This window comes from Sus scrofa, chromosome 7 (assembly GCF_000003025.6).
Source record: "Sus scrofa isolate TJ Tabasco breed Duroc chromosome 7, Sscrofa11.1, whole genome shotgun sequence".
Taxonomy (NCBI): domain Eukaryota; kingdom Metazoa; phylum Chordata; class Mammalia; order Artiodactyla; family Suidae; genus Sus; species Sus scrofa.
In genome coordinates, this window is record NC_010449.5 from 44,030,830 (window position 1) to 44,042,172 (window position 11,343).

At 36.8% G+C, this 11,343-nt stretch overlaps 1 protein-coding gene across 2 annotated transcripts; it reads right to left on the reverse strand.

Annotated features, from left to right (window-relative positions):
• Window positions 666–10,720, reverse strand: DEFB112 (defensin beta 112). 2 transcript variants are annotated; one of them, XM_021098815.1, is made up of 4 exons: window positions 10,679–10,720; window positions 9,207–9,626; window positions 7,974–8,117; window positions 666–964 (listed from the first exon to the last, which is right to left on the reverse strand). In XM_021098815.1, exons 2-4 carry the CDS (start codon window positions 9,319–9,321, stop codon window positions 804–806), a joined length of 420 nt encoding a protein of 139 aa, XP_020954474.1. In that variant the 5' UTR covers window positions 9,322–9,626; window positions 10,679–10,720; the 3' UTR covers window positions 666–803. The 2 variants fall into 2 exon arrangements, with proteins under 2 accessions (XP_020954474.1, XP_020954473.1); XM_021098814.1 differs by lacking the exon at window positions 10,679–10,720 and adding an exon at window positions 9,830–9,844.

Genomic DNA, 11,343 nt, shown 5'->3' on the forward strand with positions numbered 1-11,343 from the left:
ATGAATAGAATATATGTGTGCATGTATACATATATTCTATTATTTTTCCCAGAGTTAAGTACATAAAAGCAAACATACTAAAACGCTAATAATCAAAATGATACAATTAGGTGATTATATGAAGGAATATCTTAAAAAGCACAAGACAAAATTAAAAGATTAATCACAACACTTCAGAGTTGTTGGGATTGGTATTCTTATTATTACCACAGGCCTCAGAGACTTATCTTCTCTTTCTCCCTTAGTTTCCTTCTGTACTACCATTTGGGATTATTTTTCCCAAGAGACTGGCTATGCCTTTGAACTATATGAACTATATTTAAGAATTCTGTCAATAAACTGAAGAAAAGCATAGTTAATATGAGAAAGCTACAAGGGCTCCATAATCCTTCAAAGCTCTTGCAATCATTTGTACTAGTTTAGGGATAACATATTTTCTATCTCTCATAAACTCTCCCCTCTTGACTCTTCTCAAAGAATGCCTGATAAACATCACCAATCACTGACAACATGCTTTTCACACTAAATGTAGAATTGTCCCCGGAATCTCATTTAACACAGTAGTCCCATCATGCACTTCTCTCCATTCTGCTGCTATTCCCAAATTCAAAGCTCTATCCTATTCCAACTCTTTCTTCCAAGAAGGCACAATGTTCATGAATGGCTCTGGCTGAAATAACTTTTATTTAATTCTTTATTTTTTAGAGACAGTTATGAACAGAAATACTAGGCTGTGAAGGAAATAGTAGAAGTAATTAGAAGATAGTTCACGTGGTCTTCTTTCTGTGAATTGCTCTCTTCAATTACTTCTTAGAGTCACATTCTCTCATGCAGCAAAGAGTTGTTGGCCTTTCACAATATATAATCCTAAATTCTTTTTCACCACATTTATTTTTACATTGACCACCAAGCATTGTACATGCTAGTCTCCTATTAAGAGCAACAGTATGCTCTTTTCTTTTTGCTGAAAAAGAAAAAAAGAAAGAATGGGAAGAATTAATAATCCAGGTAGGAAATGCATAAATTTATTTATTTATTTATTTTATTTTATTTATTTTATTTATTTATATCTTTTTGCTATTTTTTGGGCCGCTCCCACGGCATATGGAGGTTCCCAGGCTAGGGGTCCAATCGGAGCTGTAGCCACCGGCCTACACCAGAGCCACAGCAGGATCCGAGCCGCATCTGCAACCTACACCACAGCTCACGGCAACTCTGGATCCTTAACCCACTGATTGAGGCCAGGGATTGAACCCACAACCTCATGGTTCCTAGTCGGATTTGTTAACCACTGCGCCACGACGGGAACTCCAGAAATGCATAAATTTAAAAGACAAAGAAGCACGGACCACAGAAGGAAGAAAAACGAAAGGGGTTCTTTTAATTTATTTTTTCTTTGAAATCTTTCTTCTCTAATTCTACTAGAGCAAATCAAGAAAATCAGTGCACATCTGATTCCTAAGGTAGATGAGCCACGTCTACACATTTCAACTGATTAGGTATTGACTCAATAAGGAACTCTTGGACAACTTGCAATTTATTGAAACCTTCTGTTTGTCTTGCTCATCCTCCAGAGCCACTGAATATGAATGATCCAATCTCCATCTTCTCCTTCATCTATCCTCATTTATTATTCATGCTTATTCCTGCTCTATGGTGAATATTTTCTTCCTCCATAAAATTTCATTGTTCATTGTAACCTGACTTCAGCAGCTCTAAAATACTGAAAAATACTCTTTTATTAAGTCTTAACTGCTCTTGTATCTGGACCCCACCCTCAACCCCAATAGAAGTTCTGGTTAAAAAATAGACACTTTGGGAGATTAGTATGATGGATAGGAAATGAACAGAGGGATGAGCATAGTAAACACTTCAGGAAAGCTTTTAATTTTTTAATGTTACTTTCCCTTCTTTCTCTTTCACGCTAAGGTTTCTGAAGCTATAGAAAGTTTAAAAAATGTTTACAGTCTCACTTTGCACTGTAATTTATTTGATGTAACTAAAAACAATCATGAGGAATGAGGTAAGGATTTGGACATCTGGTATCTTTGTCACTCACAAAAGGTTTTCCATTTATGTCCTGTACCCTCACAGGAAAAATAGAAACTATAAATAAATGATGTAGATCAATATTTTTGCCATATTTCATAAAGTTTGGAAAGCTGTGTTTCCATTTTCATTTGTCTCAAGGTATTTCCTGTTTTCTTCTTTGATTTCTTCATTGACCCACTGGGTTATTTTTTAGTTTCATGTTGTTTAATATGCACGTTTATGCTTTTCCTATTTTTCTTTCTGTAATTGATTTCTGCATAGTTGAAAAAATACTTGATATAATTCCTATCCTCTGAAATTTGTTGAGGTTTGTTTTGTGATTTGGCATATCATCTACCCTGAAGAATGTTCCATGTACACTTGAAAAAAAATGTGTAGTCTGCTGGTTTGGGATGGGATGTCCTATAGATAGCTGCTAAGTCCAAGTGGTCTACTGTGTCATTTAATACAAGTGTTGCCTTATTGATTTTCTGTCTGGAAGATCTGTCCATTGATGGAAATGAGGTTTAGAGCCTCCTACTATTATTGTGTTATTGTTAATTTCTCCCTTTATGTCTGTTAATATTTGCCTTGTCTATTTAGGTGGTCCTGTACCGGGTGCATATATGCTGAGTGTAATATTCTCTTCCTCTATTGATTCCTTTATATAATTCTTTTCCTGTCTTTTGTTATAGCGTTGGTTTTGTAGTCTATGATATGAGTATTGCTAGCCCTGCTTTCTTGTCATTTTGTTTATATGAAACATCATTTTTCATCCCCTCACTGGAAAGTGAATCTTAAATCTATGTGTGTCTTAAGTGCTGTAGTGAGTCTTTTGTAGGCAGCATACAGATGATCTTGGGAGTTTTGTTTTTGTTTTATCCAATAAGTCATCCTATACCTTTTGATTGGAGCATTTAGTCCATTGATATTTAAAGTAATTCTTGAAAGGAATGTACTTATTGCCATTTTAGTACTTTGTTTCTGCAGTTCATCTCCGATTTCTTCTTCTTTTTATTTCTTCCTTTGTGGTTTGATTATTTTCTTTAGTGGTATGTTTGTACTCCTTTCTTTTGGGTTTTTGTGTATCTATTGGAGGTTTTTGATTTGTGGTTACAACGAGGTTCATCTATGTTGATGCATACCTATATCTACTTATTTTAAATTGACAGTCATTTACGTTCAAACACACTGTAAAAGACTGATTTTTTTAGTCTCCTCCCCCATACTTTATTTTTTTTTAGCCTTATAAGGGCCTTTTATTTTTTATTTATTTTTTGTTACTCAATTAATTTATCACATCTGTAGTTGTATAATGATCATCACAATCCAATTTCACAGGATTTCCATCCCACAACCCAAGCACATCCCCCCATCCCCAAACTGTCTCCTCTGGAGACCATAAGTTTTTCAATGTCTGTGAGTCAGCATCTATTCTGCAAAAAAGTTCAGTCTGTCCTTTTTTTCAGATTCCACATGTCAGTGAAAGCATTTGATGTTGGTGTCTCATTGTATGACTGACTTCACTTAGCATGATAATTTCTAGGTCCATCCACGTTGCTGAAAATGCTGGTATTCTGTTCATTTTAATGGCTGAGTAATATTCCATTGTGTATATGTACCACATCTTCTTCTGTCAATGGACATTTAGGTTGTTTCCATGTCTTGGCTATTGAAAATAGTGCTGCAGTGAACATTTGATGTCATATTTTATATCTTCATGTTTGTCCCATAGCTGTTCATTTTAATTATAGTTGCTTTTACAATTTTATGTTTTTTTAATCTTCATGCTAATTTACATCAGTGGTTGATTCTTAGCCCTCACAATACATATGCCTTCCCTAGTGGTATTTTCCTTTTCTTATAGATTCTTACTTCTTTTCCACTTAGAGAAAACTTTTTAACATTTTGTTTAGGTAGTTTTAATATTGATGTACTTTTCTTTTTTTTTTTTTTTTTTCTTTTTTTGTCTTTTGTCTTTTTGTTGTTGTTGTTGTTGTTGTTATTGTTGCTATTTCTTGGGCCGCTCCCACGGCATATGGAGGTTCCCAGGCTAGGGGTCCAATCGGAGCTGTAGCCACCGGCCTACGCCAGAGCCACAGCAACGTGGGATCCGAGCCGCGTCTGCAACCTACACCACAGCTCACGGCAACGCCGCATCCTTAACCCACTGAGCAAGGGCAGGGACCGAACCCGCAACCTCATGGTTCTTAGTCGGATTCGTTAACCACTGCACCATGACGGGAACTCCCTGATGTACTTTTCTAATATTCGCTTGTGTGAGAAGTTCTTTATCTCTTCTTCAATTCTAAATGATAATCTTGTTGGATAGTATCCTAGATAGCAGCTTTTTCCCTTTCAGCTCTTTAAATGTACCACACCACTCTCTTCTGTCCTGCAAAGTGTCTGAAGAAAATCAGTTGATAGCCTTATGGGACTTCCCATGTATGTATATGACTCTTTGCTTTTTCTTGTTGCCTTTAGAATTTTGTTTGTTTATGAACCACAGACATTTCTTTCTCAGTGTTCTGGAGGCTAGAAGCTGAAGATGAAGGCACTAGCAGATTTGGTGTCTGGTGAGAAATCCACTTCCCGTGCCTCCTATACTTGGATATCTGTTTCCTTCTTCAGGTTTTGGATTTTTTTTTTTTTTTTTGTCTTGGCCCCACCTATGGCATATGGAAGTTCCTGGGCCAAGAATGAATCCAAGTCTTAGCTGTGACCTATGCCACAGCTGTGGCAATGCCAGATCCTTAACCTGCTGCACCACAGCAGGAACTCTTGGGAGGTTTTTAGCTGTAACACTTTCAATCTACTTTTCTCTCTCTTCTTCTGGAACCCCCATAATGAGAATGTTGTCATGCTTGATATTATCCCAACAATATCTTTTCTTTCTTTCTTTTTTTCTTTCTTCCTTCCTTCCTTCTTTCCTTCCTTCCTTCCTTCCTTTCTTTCCTTCCCTCCTTCCTTCCTTTCTTTCTTCCCTCCCTCCCTCCCTCCCTTCCTCTCTCCTTCCTTCCTTCCTTTCTTTCTTTCTTTCTTTCTTGCTTGCTTGCTTGCTTGCTTGCTTGCTTGTCTTCTTAGGGGCCCACACATGGCATATGGAAGTTCCAAGCCTAGGGCTTGAATCAGAACCACAGCCACAGCAATCCTGGATCCAAGCCATATCTGTGACCTATATCACAATTCACAGAAACTCTGGATCCTTAACCCACTGAGCAAGGCCAGGGATTGAACCTGCATCCTCATGCATGCTAGTCAGATTCATTTCCACTGAGCTATGATGGGAACTCCTTCCAAAGATATCTTAAACTGTTCTCATTTTTTAAAAACTTGCTTTTCTTTCTGTTGTTCTGAATGGGTGATTTTCATTATTCATTAGTCTCCAGATCTTTCATGCATTATTTTATATCACTTAGTTTGCTATTTATTCCCTCTAGTATACTTTTTACTTCAGTTATTAAATTCATTTATGACTGCACCTTTTAAATATTTTCTAGTTCCTTGTTAAAACTCTTACTGTGTTCATCTATTCTTTTTTCTAATTCAGTTTTCATTCTCATTATTAACATCTTGAAATCTTTATCTGGTAAATTGTTTATTTCTGTTATCTATTTTTTCATGCATTTTCTCTTTCCCTTTGGCTTGAGACCAGTTCCTCCCCCCTCTCATTTTGCTTAACTTTCTCTACCTCTATGAGTTTTGGTAAAATAGTTACCTATTGCAGTCTTGAAGGGGTGTCCTTATATGGCAGTATCCCTATACGGTTTATTTGTGCTCAGTGTCTTTGCTTGAAGAGCTAGACTTGATGTAGGTGAAAATCGCATCTTTCCTCAGCATTCACCTTGAGAGGTGGTGGGGCTGGTGATGGAGGAACTAGAGCTGCTGCCAGGTGTGAGGTGGAACTTTCTCTCAGTGCTAGTCACTGCCCTATTAGGGTCAAGGTCAGATCCCAAGTTTCTAGGGCCAGAGCCCTGAGGATCATGTCTAAACTGGATCCATTTCCTTTAAATGTATGCTTTCCACATTCCCATCCCCAAAACACTTGCCCTAGAGGATGGAGGGCTGAAGCAAGAGAGACCCATGAATGTGCTCAGCTCATGTTAGGGCACAGACTGTAGGAGGTTGGCTACAGATAGAAGTCCAAGCTCCCTCCAAGGCACTATGTGTGCATGTGCCAGCAACTGTTGCCTTGCCCTGTTCAGACAGAGCCTTGGGTCTGAGTCCTCTTTATCCCTCACAGCCAATGACTCCTCTCAGCCTCTTCGACCCCCTATTGTGGAGTCACACTACAGGGCAGGTGGGGCCTGTGTTGGTTCTCATTGTGGATCAGGCCACAGGCTCTGGTGGACTGATTTCTGTCAAAGTTCCAAGTTGCTTCTGATGTACTGCCAGAGAACTCACCAGCAACAGCTGCCTCTGCCCCACCCAGATGCTGGCCCTGTATCCCATGGCCCAGCTCTCCCCTCCATCATGGCAGCCCTAGGTGGCATGTGCAGTGCTGTGATATGAAATGAGTGGGGCTGGAACATTCACTGCCTCAGGCTGGAAGGCACACCAGAGTGGTCACAAAAAAAGCAGATAGCCACTAGAGCAGTCTTCAATCTGTCCTTTGCACTCTGCCTTGAGCGGAAGCCAGCATGTGACTGCACTCCTCACAAGAGGAGTCCAGGGTCAGCAGGTCTCCAACCAGCCAAGGCGGTTGTCTTCCCTGTGTAGGACTCTAAGGCTGGGGCACCCTGTGAGTGGCTCCAAACCCTTACTCCCGAGCAGGAATCTCCACCCGTGTGTCATCTCCCTTTCCTTTTGAGCCCCCTCCCAGGGACACAGGTCTCAACTTGATCACTCTCTTCCTTTCTACCCAGTTCCATGTCTATCTTTCTCACAGCCTCGCTTATACAGGCATCCTTCTGTCAGTTTCCAGTTAGTTTTCAGTGAGGACTGTTCCACGTGTAAATGTACTTTTGTTGTGTTCTGGGAGGGGGTTGAGGTGGGGGATTAAGTTTCCCATCCTCCTACTCTGCCATCTGAATCCCTGAATTTCTGAAGACTATTTCTTTGGTTCTTCTCTCTCCCTCTGTCCATGCATCTATTTATTCATTTATTTAGTGATTCAATCAATAAACTTTTATGGAGCTCTCACTATACATCAAGCACTATGGTAGGCTTTGGCAATGACATTTTGGGGAAAATAAAGTGTATAAATTAACTTGACCAAAGACTTTTTCCAAATAATGTCACAAAGTAACTCTCCTTACCCTCCCACAGAAATTTATTCATATCACTCACATGATATTTATAATATTCTAACTTGAGAAGATATTTTGACAAATGATATCATAAACCATAATTGAGATAAAGAGTAAAACAGAAGAAAAAGCCCCTTTAAAGTAAGTCTGCAAACACCCAGCCTGGACTTTTGTTGCTCAACTCCCTTTTCAAGTTCTCTTAATTACATCAGCCTTGGAATTAATAGGAGCACCTTAATTACTCTTTCTATGTAACTATAGCTTTTATGAATGATATCCAAAGGTATTACGGTTGTGAACAAAGGACAGAGGTGATGAACAAAAATAAATCCTGCCAGTTGTCTGGCAAGAGGGAAACTGAGACAACAGTCTCACTCTTAAGCATAATGACACTAACAACATTTAAACAAATAATAAGAATTTTGGAAGTAATGTTTGGAGAATTTTCCCACTTAGAAATATTAAGGATATTTGTCTAGACGGAGTTCCATGAAAAATAAGTCCCTATGTCTTTAAAATCAGACTTTTTTTTTCCATTTTAAACATGAAATTCAGCTTTCATAAGCCTCGAAGGTAAACAACAAGAAGAGTTAAGTATATTGGGACTAATGGAGAACATACTTGGGATATTATCTTCCTTTGACTTAGAGTAATTAAAATGTGCAAGATATAACTCCATTTGTTTTATTTTACCTGTTTTATTTTCTTCTGTACCATACTGTGTGTTTTCAGATGTTGTGGAAGAATTTCTTGCCTCTGAGTAAAGTGTCTCAAGCTTCCGTCTACACATGATTTTTGATGATGAATCAGAATTGCCAACAGTTTGGCCAGATCCCACTGTAAAAGAAAAAAATTACTTCAGAAGTTTAAAAAAAAATGTTTTCCAAAATGAGGATACTAATGTCTTTATCTTTGTGCCATGGTCCATATACTCTAAGAGGTTTTAGAGAAAGATAAACAAGTAGAACCCACTTTTAGCATTGGGTTGAACAAATAAATGATTTGGTTATTTATAAGATTACCTCACATGACTACTGAGAGGAATAATAAATTAAGGTGGGCCAAGGGCAGAACAGATGATGACTAGTCAAATTACGATTATTATTAGGACAGAAAGGCATCCGTGCATATTGAAATTTATGTAATTCTACATAGCTTAGAAAATTTCTAGAGGTAGAAGGAATTTTATTGAGCATATTCTAATGAATTTTTATAAAGATGTTGCAGAAAAAAATGGACTTATTTAACTTCAATCCTTGAGTTACATGGGTTATATTTTCAATTAAAGTTTATTTACTTGTCTGCTTTGGTAAGAAACTGTAAGCTAAAAAGTTATTTATTAGAGCAGAGTACCAGTTATTTATTATGTAGTTATTTATTAGAGCAAAGTAGCAGTGAGAGAATAGGATACTATAGATTTATTTTCTGGTGATTTCTGATCTCAATGATGACAGATGTCTAGGTGATTCAGGGAAAGCAGCGAGATAAAGAAGAAGACTTTAACAGGGATTGAGTGGATGTACAGCTAGTTTCATTATGAATATAATAAAACTTAGACTTTTAAGCATGCCATTAAACCTCAACCTCTGCTATCAATACTTTAAATGTGGAATAAATCATTTCCAAATGTAAAAATTCATCCCACTTCATTTTTTTTCAAATATATTAGCATATTACATTTCATAGAATTTTGGTATTGAATAAACACGCTTTTCAGGGATTGATGAAGTCACTGTAGCTCTATGTTCTTCCAACACCTTATGAACTTAGTGAATTAATAGCGCATGTCCTTGAAACTTATTCTAATATTTTTTCATCTACGGACTGTAAGTAAATATGATGTGGTCCTGCTAATGGTATTAATATTAGCTCTAACACACCCCCTTCATTTAGGTCTGACCCCTCTAGCAATAATAGTCCTGTTACCTGGTGGAATGAAGACACCGAAGAAGAGAAAAGTAGAGAAAAAGAGAAGGATCTTCATTGTAAATGATTTCTTAGGGGAAGACAGTCCACAGGTCTTCTGTCTTAACTCAGGCATTGTTGAAATAAGAGGGAAAAAAAAAAGGCTCCTTGATTACTGAGGCTTCTTGACAATAAGAACATTTCTATGCTTGGTTGAATAGTACCATGTTCAAAGATAATGTTTCTAGAAAAAGCTGATGCCTTGTCACACTAAAATGTCATCTACTAATTCTTCTCAAGGTCAGTTTCTTTAAGAGACTTCAACAGTTACAAGATAGTGGGCGTAAATTTGTAAATTCAAGTGACCAAAATAATATTGGAGTAATCACATGATATTCCAGAAGTATGTGTTTTAGATGATCTTGCATACGGTTTTCATGTCTGCAATATAAAAAAAATGAGTCTTAATGTAAGGAGGAAATCAAAACAGTATTTTAGACTGAATTATCATTGAGAATATGTAGTTTTTTACATATACAAGTATTGAGTTCCAGAGCGGTCAAGTGTTTCATGATCCATATTATTTTATTTAAAATATGTCTGAACGTAAATAATGACTGTATAATAATGTGTTTGGGAATTACCATATCTAGTTTACTTGTATCTTGAAGAAAAGACAATATCCTCAAGTCAGATTTACAGATTTTGATGAGTAAACACCCCATGATAAAAAGTCAGATTGCACTTCTTTCTTTTTTTCCTATGTATCTTGGAGTTATTTCTGAAGTCATCCACGAGTTTTCCATGGTCTATTATAACATATATTGGAGAAGAGCAGCTGAAACTGTTTCCTAAACCCCAAAGCAAATATTAGTAGCAATAGTCCATTGATTCTCTCTTATTGCACCCCAACAAGGGCACTAAGAATCAGGATATAAAAGAGTTCCAGTCAGCATCAGTCATCCTTATTCTAAAGTAACAGAGATTTTTGCTATTAAAACATATATAGATATTCAGAATCTGGGCAAACTGTCCTGAACAAAGCAATAATGAGATATGTCCAAAAATCATTTCCTTCTGCAACCAATTTCTTCACTATATAAAACATGAATTAAAAATGAAGAACTTCTACTGAAATCTAAAAACTTGTGGAGAAACACGATTGAGAATTTCTCTAGCATCTGACATAGAGTAAGATCATTCAAGCTTAATCTATGTAAGGTTAATTCAACAAAACTTAATCAAATACCTACCATGTATCTATTACTGCTCTAGTTGCTATAGTATAACTATGATGAAGATAGGGTATTTGGTTGGTGGATGAGGATAAGGGCTAGCTGAGTCACTGAAACTAAAATTCAAATTCTACTAAAATAACGTATTGGGTACCCTCTCTGTATCAGAACTCCTGTGGATAAACAAGAAGGCAGAGAATAAAGGTCTGTCATTGATTTTCTGTTCCTTTCCCTTTGACAAATGTGTAATCATGTTACCTTCTTCCAAGGACCCAAGCCAATTAGAAATTTATTTTGGATTTTTCCTTTATTAAATCTGGAGGGGAAAAAAAAAGAGCAAATTAAACATAACTGGTGATTCACTTAGGATACTTTATAACCCAGACCTAATCCCAAGGAGAACGTGAAAACACTCCTTTTTTTTTTTTGAAACAGAGAAGCATCATTTTCAATCTTTCATTCCGATGTCCAACATGTTAAACACATTCTATCGAATGTACATCACTAGTTAATAGAATTAAACTATTCCTTTTGACATTTATTATTTGGATATGAGAATACATATTATTGCTTTTGTTTTACAAACAAAGAATTTTAAATCCTAGACAAGGGGATGATTTGGGAATGTTTGGATTCATTGATCACCATTTGATGATCACCCCATAGCCATTCCAGATATTTAAAAACAGATCCAAAGACCTTGAAATTTAAAAAGAGACCTTGAGATAAAAAGACTTTGAGAAGTATACGCATATAAGTAGGATAAATTCCGTAACAGTTCCATAAAAGTTGTTCTTATATGTCTTCTGAGTGTAGTATTTTCCCTCCTGTAACACAAAGTTCAACAGTGAATACTGCTTATCAAAACCTTTCTAGACTAGCGATTTTGTGGATCTAAGAAGAAAAGTCTAGATGATGGAAAT